Source organism: Corylus avellana, chromosome 11 (genome assembly GCF_965113065.1).
Source record: "Corylus avellana chromosome 11, dhCorAvel1.hap1.2, whole genome shotgun sequence".
NCBI lineage: Eukaryota > Viridiplantae > Streptophyta > Magnoliopsida > Fagales > Betulaceae > Corylus > Corylus avellana.
This window is the reverse complement of record NC_142500.1, coordinates 8,549,358-8,569,413: the sequence shown is the minus strand read 5'-3', so window position 1 is coordinate 8,569,413 and position 20,056 is coordinate 8,549,358. Positions and strand designations below refer to the sequence as shown.

At 34.3% G+C, this 20,056-nt stretch overlaps 1 protein-coding gene across 2 annotated transcripts; it reads left to right on the top strand.

The window, feature by feature from the left end:
• Positions 1-3,561: 3,561 nt before the first annotated feature.
• AAP4 (amino acid permease 4) lies at positions 3,562-8,385 on the top strand. Of its 2 annotated transcripts, XM_059576810.2 has the most exons (7): positions 3,562-3,658; positions 4,762-4,885; positions 5,187-5,420; positions 6,091-6,184; positions 6,295-6,509; positions 6,621-6,763; positions 7,630-8,385. In XM_059576810.2, the coding sequence occupies exons 2-7, from the start codon at positions 4,762-4,764 to the stop codon at positions 8,281-8,283; spliced, it is 1,464 nt and encodes a 487-aa protein (XP_059432793.2). In that variant the 5' UTR covers positions 3,562-3,658; the 3' UTR covers positions 8,284-8,385. The 2 variants fall into 2 exon arrangements, with proteins under 2 accessions (XP_059432793.2, XP_059432794.2); XM_059576811.2 differs by lacking the exon at positions 3,562-3,658 and having other exon boundaries at positions 4,686-4,885.
• The last annotated feature ends 11,671 nt before the right edge of the window (positions 8,386-20,056 follow it).

Here is a 20,056-nt window from a genome sequence, read left to right as displayed (position 1 = left end):
CCCTAGATAGGCGTGGTACATTCTCCACCCAAACCGGCATTTGGCGAACTCCCTTTTATTTATTTATTTATATTTATATTTATTTTTTGTATTATTTATTTAATTTAATTTTTTATATTTTTAATAATAATATATATTTTTTGTTTTATTTTGTTTTGTTTTGTTTTAATTTATAAATGTATTTTTGTCTTATTAAAAAAATTAAAAGTCATTTTTGCTTTTTTACTAGCCATGGAGGAGATATCGACAATTTTTTATAATTTAGAGGGAGACATTGACTCAATCAATAGTTTAAAAGAAACATTAACAATGAGATGATAGTTTAAAAGGAGTATGCATATCTTTTTTTTTTTAATTTATTTGAGTGATGTTGCTTTTTAAAACGGGAAATGATAAAATTCATTTCATTTTTAACCATTTGCATAGTGAATGGATGAATCTACCATTGAATTTGTGTGGGGTTCACATGAGTCCATAAATCTAATTGTTGATATATTGAATTTGTATGATGAGATCGAAAAAAAATTAAAAAAAAAAAATTGACGCGAATTATTTATCTTTTAAAACCATGTTATATAAAGCGCGTCAATATATAACTAGGGAGTTATATTTAGTAGACCCCTGTATTGTGAATAATAATACTATAAGTCTTTTTAAAGTTATCCAAATGTAATGTGACTTTTAAAATCATCGTTGAATTTGAGATGTGATCTATTGACTTTTGATCTATTAGTGATTTTAAAAGACACATCACATTTTGGATGACTTTAAGAGTACTCTAGTAAGACTTATAACATTACTCTTGTGCAATTGTCATATAATGAATCAGCAATGGTTTTTTATTTATTTATTTTTTATACTACCATGTCATTTAATTATATGATAATTGTACGAGGGCCTACTAAATAACAATACTCTTACAAATGTCGCCCCTAAAAATCTAATAGTTAACGCTATTAGTCTTTAGCACACAAGCCAGATCCTTTTATAATAGTAGTGTCGACTTTTTTGATCGGAGTCGTCGTGAAATAAATACCGGAACGAAAATGTCGCCGCTAAAGAATGAATTTCTTGTAGTTAGTGAGAGTATTCACAAACTAAAAAATCAGATTTCATTTAAACCCAATATCAAATTTCATGCACTTGCAATTCCACAACATCATAAACTTGAGGAATCTACTAACACTAATCATAACTCACGAATTAAACTAATAATAGTGCCGGACCCAGCCCCGACCGACAAATTAAAGAACAAACAAATAAAATAAAACAAAGAAGAATGAATACCCACCAATGAGAGCACTCGAGGACCTCGAGCCACCCATACCGAAACACACTATTGGCGCTAGCCCCCTATCCACCCAGTATGACAGATGGACAGACAGCATGTGATCTGGTGCAGCTGGGTCCACCTGATCATCCCCACTCCACTGAAATTTGTGGTCAAAACTTTAAAACCCCACTTTCAATGGTAGCTCTTTTAAGTTCACTTAACTAGAATCATGCATTGTCTCCGTCAAGATAGAATATCTATTAATTCTAACAAAAAGGGAGTCATGGAAAACTTAATTGCATTTTTGGCTTCCACTTAAGAAATAATTTCTTGCTGGGAACATCCTTTTGTCAAAAAACTTACTTTTCAAATAAATAAAATATAATTATTTGATTTGATAGTATGATCAATGTTTAATTTGGATTATTTGTGCATTAATGAACCTCTCTCTCTTAACCGGATCCTAATTGTTGTTAGTCTACTTAACTCATATTTAATTTATCAGGAGTGTCACCTGTAACGCTCTCAAATTAATTAATCGATATTTAACTTAAAGTGCTACCTCTTTCTCTCTACAATTCATAAAAAAAATCATGTACATATCTTATGTTAGGGCTCATAACATATCTCCAAGTGAAATCATGTACATTAAAGCTGCACAATTTATATAAATGAAAATATTCATACTCAAAGATAAATTGTTTTTGGGTTCTCATAGGCGATCACTTACCTTATGTGCTAAAATCTAAGTTTGGACTTTCTGAAAGTCAAGCTCCTTGTTTCTGCAAATTCATTCTCTATTATTACTCATTCTTCTGAAAAAGTCAAGCTTCTTGTTTTTTGGCCTTCACCAGTTGATCACAATCAGGGACCATTGATCATTCTCTGGGCACTGACTGATCACTACTTGCACATAATCAATAGGGGGCCATTTTCTTGTCGAAGTTCTCAACTTTACCAAAATTCATTCATTCTTGAAGTGTTTAAATTGTTGTGTGTGCACCTGTGAGTGTTAAGTCCCACATTAAGAAAATATAAAGAAAAAAAGTAGTTAATATACTTAAGTGGGCCTAAGTCAATTAGCTTATGCTTTTGGACTAAAGTGGTATTCAAATATGTCTATTAGTTAATTTAATCTTGGTAAAAACTCTATAACCCTTTTTCTCCCCAACACAAAGGTCCCAAAGATAATTACTTAATAGATCTAGAATACTTTTAGGGCTTAAATAACCCAACTTTAACATAAATCCTTCAAAGATGTCACCTTTATCACCTACACGAAATAAGTTGTGAGTGTGGCATAGCACTGATCTAACCCTAATTACAAATTATTTAACCCATGACATTTCGTATAATTGATCCACCACTCAACACCATTAAACCAAGTTTAATGAGTAGATACTTGAAATTAATTAGTTAATTGAAGTGGAGAATTCAAACTTCAAATTCAGAAGCATTTTGGTTCTCCAATTGCTATCTTTTTCCCGAGTCTTAGGGCATCAGATGCTGTTTCGACAGAAATCAAATTTCTTTTCCTCCATAGAATACTCAACGGTCGTCACATTGTTTGGATTTTTTTAAAGAAATTAAAGGTATATAGACGCTTTGAGGCCTTGAACCACTACTAGTGAAACCATTTCTTCCTAATTTATTCATTCCTTCATTTCTGTATTCATTTATTTAAAACCACAAGAGAATAATTTCATTTGATAGAAATGTGTTGAGGTGCATGCAACAGTTCTACTACATTGATGGCTTTTAGAACATGCATTGTCGGGTGTAATTTTGAATGTCATAAAAGGTTTTGGTTTCTTCACTGAAAATCAATTAGTTTTCAAATTAAATAGTTAAAGGCTCGATCTAACAAAATGTTTTAGGTCATGATGTGCTCGTTAATTTGTGTCCACTAATAATTTGGGGGTCCCCGATTTACCATAACAAGCAAAGGGGGACCAAACTCACATCCTTCACATAAACAAAGGCATGATGATCATATAGATATATTTATATTCTTGCACTTGCATCTACATCCAATCAAACACAAAGGCATGCACATTGATCAAAGGGACGGCGGAGAAGGAAGAAGCATAGATTCTTGTCTTTCAATAAGGATGGAGGGGAGGCAATACACGCGAGAAAGCATTAATACAAAAGTAGCCCACGATTGATATATATAAATAAAAATACAAGTGTTTTTAAGTGCTTTCTAATTAACCCCCTTTGGCTTTCTTACTATATATAAGCTTCAAACACCAAACAAAAGATATTGCAGCATGCAATAAGTTCCTCAACCCATCTCGATCCTTTTCTTTTAGTTTTAATAAAATCCTCCTTTATTTGTACATATATATAATTTGAGGTATAGGAGGCTTGAAAAAACTTCAGGTGAGACACTCTTCATCATGCTACACACACACACACACACACACATATATATATACTATATGACATTGACATACTATGTGGTTTATGACATCAATCTTGATTTAGTTAAGTATCAAATTAACACTATCAGTGGCCAATAGGATGATTGATATTGTTCTACGTCTTCTGTTGCAATATTCCCACCCTTTTGGCTGCTTCTTCTTTTTTCTTTTTTCATTTTTATTTTCAATCTTGATTGGTAATGTTGAGACAAGATTTATTTGAATATTTATTCCAATTTAACTATTTCATCAATTTGATGCTTACATTATTCCAAAAAAAAAAAAAAAAAAGAACTGTATTTCATAGACTTTAAGGAAAGCAAAATCACACTCTTTCACTAGCATGCATGATTTCATAATTAACGACATGAATTCCGGTTTGCATGTGGTGCTCCTTTTTTTTTTTTCATTCAATTTTGTTAATCACAAGGAAATATCATGCCCATATGATATCATTTTTTTTTTTTTTCTTGGCAATCAATCACTTTATTTTTTATTCACAGATCATCATAACAAAGCAGGGAGAGAGAAAGAGAGTTGGCCCAAGAATGTATAAAGTATGTTCAGAGAGAGAGAGAGAGAGTTGACCCTTGTATGTACGAAGTATATGTTCTTCCATGGGTTTGATGGGGGTGTTTGAAAAAGTGTCATTTGGGTTGGCCATTGACTGCCCAGTCATATGGTAATGGGGATCACGTGGCTTCGCTTAACCTTTTTTTTTTAAAAAAAAAAAAAAAAAAAAAAAAATCAGGAAAACCACTATAAATACCTTCCTTCCCTCCTCATTTCCCTCCATTCCTATCTCAATCATGCTCTTTCTTCTTCCAAACAATTTTCTCTCTCTCTTCTGGTTGACAGCTTGAGGGTTTGGGGCTAGGTGGTGCATACAAATAAACTACAGTCTCTCTTTTGGTTAGGTTTTTGAATGCAAGGCATGCCCAACTTAATTTATACACATTCATATTGATCTCTCCTTTCGACAGAAAAAAGCATAACAACACCATTTTCCAAGCTATTATTTCTCACGAATATCTTCTCTGTTTTTCTCTCAACCAAATTAAGATGGGTGAGAATGCTGCCACAAAGAACCACCACCACCACCATCAAGTCTTTGACATTTCCATAGATGTGCTTCCTCAGAAGGGTTCAAAATGCTTTGACGACGATAACCGTCTCAAACGAACCGGTAAGATATATCATTTCTGCACTCTGAATAAGAATTTATAGCAATTACCTGTTCTAATTATTAGCAATTTAGACAGGTAATGAAAAAGGCCTTATACGAGATCCACTGATCCGAATAAGTTAAAAAATTATTTGAATAAGTGGATTTTATAATATGGCATCTCTCGTGTTACCTGTCCTAATTGCTAGCAATTCGAGGAAGTAATTCATACTGTTCCTACCTTTTTATTCTATAAAATATTCATCTTTGTTGGCTTACCCTACTTGTTTATGTGTATTGTATATATATATATATATAACAGGGAGTGTATGGACTGCAAGTGCTCACATAATAACGGCAGTGATTGGATCTGGGGTGCTATCCTTAGCCTGGGCCATTGCTCAGCTGGGTTGGATTGCCGGCCCTGCTGTCATGTTCATGTTCTCCTTCGTCAGTTACTACACTTCTTCTTTGCTAGCAGATTGTTACCGCGCGGGTGACCCCGTCTCCGGCAAGAGGAACTACACTTACATGGAGGCCGTCCGCTCCATTCTTGGTATAAATTTCAGATATTTGATCGATGCAGGAGAAAATCAATAGAATTTTTATTTTAAATGCACGTGTGTTTTAATTTTTTTTTTTTTTAATAAAGATCGGGTCTTGTAAAGTTATTTTTTGGGTTAAATACCTTATTTACTCCTATAAATTAACTTTTTTTTTTTTTTTTGACTCATAGGGTTTACTTTTTATCACATGAGGTCCTTCTAGTTTGTCTAAAGGTGGATGGTCCCTCCATCAAAATTCTGTTCAAAATTTGACGGAACACCATGTCAGCACCAATCATGGTTTAACACATGTCCATATAATTAATTAATTAATTATATGGACACATGTCAAATCATGATTGGTGTTGACGTGACATTCCATCAAATTTTGGACATAATTTTGACAGAGCGACTATCTCCGTCTTTAGGCAAACCAGATGGATCTTTTGTGATAAAAAGTAAACCCTAAAGGTCAAAAAATAAATAAATTAAACTACAGGAGTGAATAAGCTAGGTATTTAACCTCATTTTTTTGTTTGCTTATTTGAGACCGTTAAGGTCTTTCTCTTCCATATTTGTTATTTTTTTTATTCATGAATTCTTTTTTCAATCTTCAATTCTTCGTTTTTTTTGCTATCATATGCGGTTAGAAAATTAACTTTTAATGATGTAATTTATCAGGCGGAGCTAAGGTCAAGGCATGTGGGTTCATTCAGTATCTCAATCTTTTTGGAATAGCCATTGGATACACCATAGCAGCATCTATAAGCATGATGTGAGCATAATTATCATCCCCCCACTCTTTTATTTATAAAAAATAAAAAATTATTATATATATCCTGCTTTGTAATTACAACATGGCAATGATGATCGGGGGCCATGCAGGGCGATCAAACGGTCGAATTGTTTTCATGAGAGTGGCGGGAAGAACCCATGTCACATGTCCAGCTATCCGTACATGATCATGTTTGGTGTGACGGAAATTTTGTTTTCTCAAATCCCAGACTTCGATCAAATATGGTGGCTGTCAATAGTGGCCGCTGTCATGTCTTTTACCTACTCGTCAATTGGTCTTGGACTGGGAATTGCCAAAGTTGCAGGTTCAAATTATATATATATATTTTTGGATGAATTATATTATTGAACTTAATTGGTTGATTAATAAATATATCAAACTGAGTTGAGCTTTTTTCCGATCCATTGATGAGCAGCCACTGGAAGTTTTAGAGGGAGTCTCACCGGAATAAGCATTGGAAGTACAGTGACCCAAACCCAAAAGATATGGAGGAGTTTCCAGGCTCTAGGCGACATAGCCTTTGCTTACTCATTTTCTGTCATCCTTATTGAAATTCAGGTTTACTTTTTTCACTTCATTAATATATAGTTAGATTTAGTAAAAATAAAATCCAAAAAAATTAGCCAAAAATTCACTTACCCCTTGATGTTTATTAATTAAGCACTTTTGCAATCATACTCTTTTAAAGTTTTAAAAGTTATAATATCAGGCTATCGTGTTTGAAAAATTTGCAATTTCACTCTTACTGTTAAAATTTAGGGTTAAATCAAACAGTATAGGCCAGGTGAAACATCTCTTATACCCTTTTAAAACTTGTAGAAATACAAAAGTACCTTAACTATCTAATTAATTAATTTTTTTTTTTTAAAAAAAAAAAGATAAGTGCTACATTTCTCAAAATTTTTCTTAAAAAGTTAGTTAATTCTCAAATGATTTGTCATCATCACATTAAATTTATTATTTTTTAAGAAATGTGTCACAAACTTATAAGATGGTTACACATTATTTGAGAACTAGTTTTTAAAGATTTGAAAAGTGTAGCATTTCTAAAAAAGAAACAAAAGAGAAAAAACATGAAACTCACATCTTGGTCATGCGTCAAGATACCTATCAACATTAATGCAATGTCACGAAAATTAGCGACATTATTTTAAGGGTACGATTGCAAAAATGCTTAAAAATTACCAGAAGAAAAGAAATGAAATTTTACATGCTTAAAATTTTTCGAACTTTAAAACATGAAGGGTACTAGTTTAAAACATGAAGGGTGATATTGCAAATTTTTCAAACTTAGTGACCAAACATTACAACGTTTTAAGGGTACGATTGTAAAAGTGCTTAAAAATTATGGGAAGAAAAGAAATTTTCCAAAAAAATTGAAGTTGAAAAGTTGGACAATACTAATTAATCCATCTATTTGGCAGGACACAATAAAATCCCCGCCATCAGAAGCAAAGACAATGAAGAAGGCGACCATGCTTAGCGTTACTGTAACGACGTTATTTTACATGCTTTGTGGGTGCATGGGGTACGCAGCTTTCGGCGATCTTGCTCCCGGTAATCTCCTCACAGGCTTCGGTTTCTACAACCCATTTTGGCTTCTTGATATTGCTAATGCCGCCATAGTAATCCACCTTGTGGGAGCATACCAAGTTTACTGCCAACCAATCTTTGCCTTCGTTGAGCAAAGGGCTTCACAAAGATGGCCGGAAAGCGGATTCATCACCAAGGAAATTGCAATTCCGATCCCAGGTTTTCGCCGGATTAACCTAAACCTCTTCCGTCTGGTTTGGAGAACCATGTTCGTGATCTTAACCACCATTATATCGATGCTGCTTCCCTTCTTCAATGATGTTGTGGGAATTCTTGGGGCCCTTGGGTTTTGGCCTTTGACAGTGTATTTTCCGGTGGAGATGTATATTGCACAGAAGAAGATACCAAAATGGAGCACTCGGTGGATATGCCTGCAGATGCTGAGCCTTGCTTGCCTTGTAATATCAATTGCAGCGGCTGCCGGTTCGATTGCCGGTGTTATGCTTGACCTGAAGGCCTACAAGCCCTTCAAGACCAGCTATTGATTCACTCTTGGGTTGTCTTTTGGATTCACTCACCATTGAACAAAAAGACAAAGACATCATATTGCAGTTCCATGTAAATGAAACAACATCAAGTTGTTGGTGTTCGATTGTGTGGTTTTTTTTTTTTTTTTTTTTTCATGTTAATCTTTTAAAGGTTTGGTTACAAATTAAAATCGAAGAGAGGAAGTACTTTCTATGTAATTATGTATGTCAAATTCATAATAAGATCTCCATTTCTTCTGATATATCTTAGTTCTTATCAGAAACATCAGCAACAGATCTACACCCTATAGTTCATTACATTCTCTATATCTAGGAAAAATCTCAAAAAAGAAAAGAAAAAGAAGACCACAAAAAGTTAGCTACAGCAGCTTCCTTAAACATTGAGAATGCTACAGTGCTACCCAATGTGTAGGAAAACAAAAGAGCTTCTCCATACATTATTTTAATATAAACATTTACATTTCTTTTCTCCTCTTTCATCTTTTTGCATTTCTTTGGAGAATGTGTTGGGATTTTGTATTTAGGGAAAATCAAAGTGAAATTGTTTCTAGTGCTCTTAGACATTGAAAATTCATGGAAGTAAACTACATCATTTAAAATAAACGACGTAGTTAATTCACGTCCTTGGACAGTAAACGACGTAAAATATTTACGTTGTTTACCTTTTTAAGACGGCAATTCATGAACTTTTTACAGTAAACGACGTCATTTTCTTTTCGCGACTAATGGAACACTACGGATACCAAAAGACGACAAAAAACTGAATTGCACTTGTTAATGTTGGCTTTTTGATAGATGATTTCTTATAGTGTCCACAAATAAATGTAATTCCACTCTAATATTTATTTTTTATTAATACAATTGATTTCTTAGACACTTCTTAATATTGACTTTTAATTCCTTCATGAAATATTTTGTAGAGAACTAAGACAATTATTCTGCCACTTTTATTATCTACCTTTTTATCTTTAAGTACCCAATTTAATCACATAACTATTCTCAAACATGCGAAACTCTTTTAACTATGGATAAATATTTTTGCAGCTCTTTTAATATTTTTGCAACTCTTTACCAAAAAGCCCTCATTAGAGGCTGAGAATAATTACTCTATTAAATCTATCTTAAAGAGATTTTTTTTTATTTAAATATTTTTAAATAAAGGACTTTAACTGATCATTCTTGAGAAAATGTGTTCCCACAATGCTACATGTGATCACCTAACGTACCAATAATTTTGACCACAGTAAAGATCCCACTACTAAATGCACCGAAGTAAACTTCACTTGACATTTGAGTTCACAATCCTCTTAAGATTTAGAAATTAATATCATAAGAAGTCTGAGAGTTACAATCATTTCTTTTTTACCGTGTTTATAAGGAATGGCAATTCCCGTGGTATGTTCAATGCATTGCATGTACTATCCGACAAAAACACCTGTTTTAACAGGTTAATGATTTACTACAAAACGGCCAATGTTTTCATAAACAAGGTTTTATAAACCAAAATGGCTCAACCCCATATGAGTAGCCCAACCCCTTGAGGTTTCCAAACCAAAGACCTAGAACTCCCCTCTTCGACCGAACGTTCGCTAGGCGACCACACGTGTAGCACCTCAGATTTTGAAAGTCTTATTTTAGAGATATTAATTTGATGCTATGATTATATTAATATTCATATTAGGCAATGATGTTAATTCTTGAAGAATTTATGATATTGTATGAATGGTAATTAGAGATTGGTAGGTAGAATAGTATAGGGTAAGAAGAATAGTAAATGGTAAGTAAAATAGTAAATGGTAGGTATAATAGTATTTGGTAGGTGAAATAGTAAATAAAGGGTAGAATTGTAAATGAAAGGCGGAATAGTATTTGTTTTTTTTTCCTATAAATAGAGCTCTTCCCCTTCACAATTTTCACCACTCATATCCTCTCTTCCACATATTCTTCCTTCTTTCGTTTTCTACTCGGTCTTTCTTCTTTCTGAAAGTGTTTACACGAAACAGAGAGAGAAAGGGCGAGACAAAGCGTTGCAAGAAAGAAAGAACACGAGAGAGAACGGACTTGAGAAATTAGTTTGAAAGATATACTAGTAGTGTTAGTCAGATTGGAGCAACTAGATCATTCAGACCACTTTTTAGCTTCAGTCTAGAAGTAAGTAAATTCACTACCCCTTCTAAAATTACTTCATGTCATGCTATTTATTTATTTTTGTATCAAACTGTAAATGATTATTTTATTTACCTGTCATTGATATATGTTGCATACATGAAGCATTCCTAAAAGAATTATCTAGAAAGTTTCTATTTCTTTAAACGCTTTCTAAGTATAACAAGTTTATATTAGGTTTCCATTTTGAGAAAAGAAAGTTGAGAAATGATGATGATTATAAGAAAGAAAAATGATGATAAACCCTCCTACATGTTGCCCTAAGATGCATCAAAAGAAGTACAAAGAAAAATAAAAGAGATAAGATAAATGTTTATGAAATGAGGGCACATGTATGGAGGAGAGTATTTTTGGCCCCAAGATAAGTAAGAATGAGAGGAGTTCGGTACCGATACTCGGATGGAGGCGAAACCACTGACGAAGGCTATGCCAGAAAGTGGTATTCCATCAACATGACCGTTGAGTGCACCAAGAAAAGAGTTAATTAACGGTCGGGCATGGCTGAGGCCACAGTTCAGTGCCATGGTCACAAGGACCTGCAACCCTCGTACACAGGGGTAATAGTGTATATGGGCCCTAATATGAGAAAATGATAATATAATTTCAACGATGATATACTATAATGATTTTCAATGATGATATACTATGATGATTTACAATGAAGATTTATAGCGATACATTATGATGATGATTCATAAAGATGATTTATGACGATGATCTAATAATAGATGTAATAGTACGTATATGCTACGGAAGATGCAACCGTACATACATGTATTATTATTATGGTTGGATGTATATTTATTTGTAAAAACAATTATCAAAACTGAGAACAAGGAGCAAAACTATTTATGGTTGTGGATTTTACTTGCTGGGCACCCTTTGGGCTCATTCAGTTTTATTTCTTGTTTTCAGGTAGAAAGGACGCTGGAATAGAAGGCCGGAATGGGGGCGGGAATAATTATTAACTTTCAAAGTCTTTTCATATCAATTATTGTAATAATATGATATTCCGCAACTAAAGTTTAATATTTTCTAATTTCGCTTGTAATAAAATCTCTTGAATAATGTTTTATACATTTATCGTATCCTTTAAAATCAAGTACTCTGATAGACCTTATAGATCTTTGCAAGAACTTTTGTTGTAAAAGAAGAAAAGTGGCAAACTCAGCCTTAACGGGCTGGGGATGCTACAACACGAACGTTCAACGAACGTTCGCTCTTAACCTAAGTGCGAGTGTTTGTGTAATGACCCCGATGGGCAAATCAATTAATAGGTAATTGACCCCATGGTTTGTCTCCCAGCCCTATCCCTCACGGGACAAGTCTCAAGAATCACAACCTTTTATAAGCGAGAAACCTCAAAGGAAGACTTTTTAAACTATAGGAATAGAGAGTAATAATGAAGCAATCACGCATTCATACACCAGAGTAAACATAATTCATCATAATATAAAAGTAGTAGCCAAATGTATCGGTCATCAGACTATCATCAAAATAAAAGGTTACATCCCATAACATAATTGTCTTACAAAAGATCAACAGATCAAATCTTAAGTTTAAGCAATGCTAAAGAGATAATAATCTCGATCATGTTTGCCCGGGTAGTTCCTCCGTCATCCCATATGAATTTCAACCCAATTGAGTCCATTTCTTCAAAAATGACTCAGATTAGGTCCTGCACAATCACCCATGTACGGTCCGTAGGCATCCTTGTCTATGCTAGCTAAACTGCGCAATTATTCGTAATGGAGGGGGAAAAACATAAAATAAAGGAGGGTAAGTCTAAAGACTTAGTGAATGTTAATGCAGGTAATACCCATGCCAGTTTAGTGATGAACTCTATTTTATAAAGTATATAATAGTTCCATCATGACAGTTTTCCATAAGTTTGATATAGATATATGATATATAGTAACAGTGATAGTTCAACAGTATGGTCTACTCGAGATATTACCCTTTCTCTGCAAGGTTGGCGCTGTCCCCAAGGACCTGTAATACAACACCCGTGCCTCAGATATTGTACGCTACCGTACATCCCATTAGCGGCAAGACCGAGTCCGACCTCGGGTGGCCCACACCACTAATGATGTTCGTCCTGTAGTGACCGCCCATTAAGGCTGCGCCGGTCACGAAACAACTATTGGATCCAAGGCCCATATAACACACACGTTTGATCATAAAGTTAACATGTATAGTAAGCTCATAGTCGTTATCCCGCATGATAAGTGCCAAATATTCCATATTTGGACCCCTTTATTTACATCAGTTAATCATTTAGTTGTATCCCTATTTAATGTTTTGTATTAGTTTTGTGTTTTTAGTAGTTTGTAGGTCATTGAAGAAAAACTACAATTTTAAAGGAAAAAATGCAAAGTTTGGAAGAAAGCATACTTTGAGAAGACCTAGATGATGTAGTTAAGTTTAACCAGATCCAATAAAAGGTTAAATCGGATTAAAGATCAAATTAGATTAAAGTTCAGATTAGATAAAATTTTGGATTTGATTCAAATTTAGATTTTGCACATGTCTCAGTATTTTGACCATAACTTTTCCTTTAAATATTGGATTGAAGTGATGCAAGCGGCTTTGGAAAGATAACTCAAAATACTATAGTTTATTGTGAAATATAATTTTCCTAATTTGGAAGGTTACTATGCCACAATCGTCCCGCAATAAAAGGGCACAAATTTGGATGAATTTTATTCCGATTTCAGACTTCTCTTTTGACTGGGAGACAGACCTCCGAATTATCTAGGTTTAATAGGGCTTCTAAGACTTCCCTAAGCCTATAAATAGACTTATTTTCATTCAAGAAAAAATATAGAATTCTAGAGAGCAAAATTCTACAGTTTTTCTCTTTTCAGTTTAGGTTTTCTTTAAATTTAGGTTTTATTTTTATGTGGAGCTAAACTCCCAACTAAGGTTGGGGATGAAGCCTCACCGATGAAGAACATCAATACTTTCATGTAAGTCTTTATTTATCTGATTTTATTGGGTTTAATATTTTAATTGTTTTATTTCTTTTCAATGTGTGAAGTGATTCTTGGATATCTTTTGTAATTCAAGATTACTCTTGATGATTTAAGATAATTTTACATAATTGATTGCTTGATTTTATTTGCCTAAATAATTGGATATCCCTTGTGATTTGTTATACGGATACATTTGGTGTTTCAATTAAGATTGGATATCTTTTATGATTTACGGATACATCTGATGATTTAATTGATATTGGATTCCTCTTGTGATTTGTGCAATGAATGGATACATGAGATGGTTTTGATTAGTTGTTTGAAGCATAGTAAAACATATCTAAGATTTTAATTGCGAGAACTTGAGATTAATATTGATAAACATGAAAGTATGTTATAATTCGGTGAATGTGAATTCCTAAACCTTAGTATTTTATCTCTTAGTTTATTTTAATTAGTTTATGTTTGACTTTTAATTTTTAAAATCAAAATCAAAACCCTTTTTGAAACTAGATTCGGATTTAATTAGTTTAGATATAAATTGCATTTTCAAAAACACAATTCCCTGTGGGTTCGACCTCGCATTTGCAAAACATTATATTGCAACCGATTTGTGCACTTGCGAGTATATTAAAATTTGCACAACACTGCACGTACTGGTGTACCATATCATACGATGCAATTAATCTTATCCGTATTTTACATGCATACCCTTTTTACAAGTCTCACTTTCATTAACATGTTCAGCACAATGTTTTTTCACAAAAAGTTATAGTTCATGTGCAATAAAGTGTATATTGTGAGAGTTGCTAATATGCATGTTTTGATACACAAAATAGACGTGCAATGTATGAAAATAAATGGCAAGCATTATGTGAGTTAAAACTCACCTATGTCGAACAAAGTCTCTGAATATTCCTCCAAACGTTCCGGGTTCTCCAAATCTGTGGAAAACCTTCTATTAGTCCAAAGTCTAACTTAAAATAACCCTAAAACATGAAAACAGGAGCTATTAGACGGCTGGCCAAAATAGTGTTCCCTAGAATGCTTCTGACCTTATGTCCGGGCTCGAGGCCGTACGCCCGCCCAGAAGGTTTTCATGTGGAACATCATTTTGTCCATGCATCCTCTTATCCTCGCAAACCAGTTTCTAAGGTTACCAAAAGGCTTTCTAAGGCTTCCTATCTTAAAATAAGGTCTCCATGCATACGAAAACACGTTTGATCATAACGAAATTCTAAACTCAACTTTAAACAAGATCAAAGGCATAACTTAGCTAAAGTTTCAAACCAATGATTAAGCTAATCTAGAAGGCATTAAAAAAGTAATAACGACCTAACAACCAATATGGCTCAGAAGGTAACCTCCTTGAAGCCAAGCCTTCACAAAATCACTTCCCCTTCTCCACAAAACACACAATCTCACAAGAGCACACTCACAAGGGTTTCTGGGAGCCTGGGGGGGTGAGTTTGAAAGAGAAAAGGACGAGGGTGTAGGGGTATTTATAGGTGAGAAAAAGCAGAAGACGCTACCAACTATTCTGAATAGTAGCGAACGTTCGGTACTATTGGGGCGTACGTCCGATACTATTTATACAGCGGTCCAAAGGCTGTAGCGTATGTCCAGGTATTATCCAGAGGTTTTTCAAAAAGCAACTTACGTCCGATGGTCCCCCATCGTACGTCCTTGTACTTTTTTGCAGGCGTACGTACGGTGTGTTGTGCAAATTTTAATATACTCGCAAGTGTACGAATCGTTTGTAGTTTAATGGATTGCAAGTGCGAGATCAAACCCACAGAGAATTGTATTTTCTAAAGAGCAATTTAAATCTAAACTAATTAAATCCTAACCTAGTTCTAAAAGGGTTTTGAATTTTGGTTTTAAAAATTAAAAGACAAACATAAACTAATTAAAATAAACTAAGAAATAAAATACTAAGGTTTGAAAATTCACACTCCTCGAATCATAACAACATACTTTCATGTTTATCAATATTAATCTGAAGTTTTCACAATTAAAATCTTAGATATGTTTTACTATGCTTCAAACAATTAATCAAAACATCTCATATATCCATTCATTGCACAAATCACAAGAGGAATCCAATATCAATTAAATCATCAGATGTATCAGTAAATCACAAAGGATATCCAATCTTAATTGAAAGACCAAATGTATCCGTAAAACAAATCACAAGGGATATCCAATTATTTAGGCAAATAAAATCAAGCAATCAATTATGTGAAATTATCTTAAATCATCAAGTGTATCCTCAAATCACAAGAATCACTCCACACATTGAAAAGAAATAAAACAATTGAAATATTAAACCTAATAAAATTAGATAAATAAAGACTTACATGAAAGTATTGATGTTTTTCATTGGTGAGGCTCCATCCCCAACCTTAGTTGAGAATTTAGCTCCACATAAAAATAAAACATAAATCTAAAGAAAACCTAAACTAAAAAGAGAAAAACTGTAGAATTTTGCTCTCTAGAATTCTATATCTTTTCTTGAATGCAAAGAAGTCTATTTATAGGCTTAGGGAAGTCCTAGAAGCCCTATTAAACCTAGATAATTCGGAGGTCTGTCTCCCAGTCAAAATAGAAGTCTGAAATCGGAATAGGATTCGTCCAGATTTGTGTCCTTTTAGTGTAGGGCGATTTTGGCATAGTAACTGTCCGAATTAGGAAAATCCTATTTCCAATGAACTGTATTATTTTGAGTTACCTTTCTAATGCCACTTGAATCACTATAATCCGATATTTGAGCAAAAAATTATGATCAAAATACTGAGATGTGTGTAGAATTTGAATTTGAATCCAATCCGAAATTTTATCCAATCTGAACTTTAATCCAATTTAACATTTTCTTGGATTTGGTTAAACTTAACCACATCATCTAGGTCTTCTCAAATTATGTTTTCTTCCAAACTTTGCATTTTTTCCTTGAAAGCTGCAGTTTTTCTTTAATGACCTACAAAATACTAAAAACACAAAACTAACACAAAACATTAAATAACGACATAACTAATGTAAATAAAGGGGTCCAAATATGGAATATTTGTCACTTATCACGGTGGTCCCCCCCCCCCCCCCCCCCCGGCGTATGTCCTCTACTAACGACAAGAGCGTACGTCCAGTCAGAAAGTCTAAAATTCCCAAAGTGCCCTTGCAGATGTTCCGTGTAACCCAAAGCCCAAATTAACCCTCTAACCTACCTAAGCTTAGTTAATTATTTTGGTTACTACAGTTTGCTTGGGGGACCACCACAAGCGTTCGTTGAGCAGTTTTGAGCTAGTGGGCAATGCCCCAGAACGCACTCTTGAACTCTTTTATCCAATGTGTAATAGTACCCAAACGTTCGCTAACACTCTAAAAAACAATTTTTCCATTCTCCACCTTTTCAGAGCAAGCTGATAAGTGCCAAATATTGCATATTTGGACCCCTTAATTTACATTGATTAACATTTAGCTATGTCGTTATCTAATGTTTTGTTTTAGTTTTGTGTTTTTAGTGTTTTATAAGTTGTTGAAGAAAAACTGCAGCTTTAAAGAGAAAAATGCAAAGTTTGGAAGAAATAACAATTTGAGAAGACCTAGATGATATGGTTAAGTTTAACCAAATCCCAAACAAGGCACGCCCCAAGCCCCTATATAAATCATACCCTTCGACCCTTAACCTCCCATAAGCTTAGAAAAACCCTAACCCTAGTGTGAGAAGTGACTTGGAGAGAGAATGAAGAGAGTTTGGTGCATTGGCTATCTTCTAAGGTAATCTCTTGACCTTTCCCTCCTGCATTTTTATTGTTGTTACTAGTTTTGCAAGTTTTAAAGATGCCTTGACAAGCCATTGCTATAATAGATTTGGAAGGCAGGCCCAAAAACAGAAATCCTAAAACCTTTATTGATGGGCCCAAGCCTTTAGGGCCTTTTTGAAAGCAAAAGCCCAAGACCACTCTCATTGGACGAGCGCTCGTCCAGGGGACCACACCGAGTGCTCGTCTGAGCCTCACACCACCCTCGCGAAACCGTACTCTGAACAACTTTTGGCCTTTTGTGAATAGTAGATGAGTGCTCGTATGAATAGTACACACGAGCGCTTGTTGATGGTTAATACCCAAGACGCATGCCTGAAAAGCATCATTGGCTAGTTGAGAACAGTACACGAGTGCTTGCACATGGACCATACGAGCGCTCATTCCTTTTTGACAGAATCCCCATTTTACCCTCAGCTTCCTTCGCCTATAAATACTTCCACACCCCATTAGACCCAGCCCTTAAATCCGCCTCTGAAACCTTGGGAAATCCTTGCTACTTTGTCAGTTGAGTGTGTGTAACCTTGTGGGTAACTTTGGAGAAGGGGGGGAGCATTCTTGAAGAAACCTACTTGTTGAGGTAATCTTTACACCACTTTGTTCTTGTAAGTTTCTTGTTTTACTATAGCCTAAACATTTTCTTAAAGCTATGATTACTCCTTTTAATGGTTTAAGCCTTTTTAGTGTTATGGCAAGCCTTTGCTCCATTTTCTTGTTTAATAAGACTTGTTTCAAAAAGTGTTTTCAAAAGTTGCCATTAAGAACACTTGTAATATGTTTAGTGCTTGAAACGAACCTATTCTTATAAGCAAAGAAGTGTTTTCAAAAGCTTTTAATGCCTCTTGAGTTTTTGTGTTTTACTTGCTTTGTTAAGAGTAAGGGCCAACCCATAGCTTTAGATAGGAGCCTAGGAGCATTTTGAGCACTTTTTGGCTAAACCATAGCCCCAAGGCGAACGCTCGCCCTAGGGAATGAGCGCTCGACCCAAGGTCGATTCTTGTGTTCCTTAGCTCCATAAGTGCCAACAAGGCCTTAAAACCCTTTTTCGTTATATGGACCCTCATAAAGTTTTCTAGTATAGCTTATAACGATGAGTCGTGTTTCGTTATAGCAGGGATTCACGATGTCGAAAAACTTAAGCGAGCGTACGAGGTAAGTAACCAATTGCGAACACTTTCCTTAAAAACGTGGGATATGTCAGTTGACTGATCACACGTATGATATGGGCATGTATACATTTTTGTATCCCTTGGTAACTACTTTAATAACTTATTGATAAGATGCATTGTATGACATGGTATACTGGTACGTGCGGTATAATGGCTATGGGTTTACTATATAAACTTGATTTTATGGTCAAATGTGTGTGTGATATATGCAGCTTAGATCCAATGGCTATTTCGTGAATGACGCAGCCTTAACGGGCGGTCACTAGAGGACTTACATCATTAGTAGCGTACAATATTCGGTCGGGCTGCTAGAATTATGGACGGTAGCGTATAATATTTGGGGCATCGGTATTGTATTACAGGTTCTTCGGAACAGCGTCAACCCTACTGAGAGGGGGTAAGATCTCGGGTAGACCATATATGATAGTTATGACCTATAAATCATTAGTCTTTATGCATTAAAATACTTAGGCGATTACCAATGGGAGTACACCACCCTTTATTAAATCGAACCATATTTTTAAGATATATTAACGGAAACAACATCTCTTTTTAAAGTTTACCAAGAACTGCACGTTTAATTCTACCTAATAATATAGAACTTATGTCATACCTAATTGTAAGGTTTACTTACTAAATCGTTAGACTTACGATGTTACTATCCTTTTAGGGAATTGGTTATCGAGATTATGGATTGTTTAGGGTGGATCCAATAGCTTTTGCTCATAAAATATAGTGTTTACATGCTTATTATATTTGAATTTTTTTGCTGATGTGTTACCTTTTTATTGGATGCTGTAAAAGATGGGTTTTACACTACATCCTATTGAAGGTATTCTCCTATTTTTATATAATTTTTTCTTTTCTTTTTGGGAAAAATATAATTGTATTTGATAAATCAATCAAAAGGAGAGAGTAGATTGCTCCCTCAAAAGAATATTACAGATACATACATTCTAGAGCTTCCACCATCCAAACTTTATCTATGACACCCTGTTTAGCCAAACTGGCTAGTTTACGGGCTGCTATATTAGCTTCTCTACTAACATAAATACATTGCAATCTACGTAGAGAACGAAGAATTCCTTTGATGTCAACCACAATATGCCCAAACCTGGTTCCACTTTTCTCTATTTTGGACACCTCCTTTACCTCCAGCAATGCATCACCCTCCAGGATTATATAATTGTTAAATCTTCAAAAGTATTAATTTTAGTTAACCACTTTACTAAAATAACTAGGTTTAGACTTAGATGATCAATTGTATTAAATCATATCTAAGGAATATCTATATCTTTAATCTAGACTATAAATTCTATATAAGAATAATTATTTACACAATCCTCAATATCAATTACCCAAAATACCAAGATATTGGCCATGTAAAATCTCATTCATTGATTGTTCACATTTGAGTCAACTATTCACTTAGAATTGAGTATTTATACAATTTAGAACATAGGTACTTTGAAAACTATGTCCTCACGGTGGTCCAGTTCAAGTTCAATGCATTCCACATATACTAACATACTAACTTGAACTTTACTTCAATGACCAAGACCAGGACAAGTCATTCTGATTCTATCATATAATACTTTAATATATTATAGCCTAATTCATCAACGATTATGAATTCAATTTT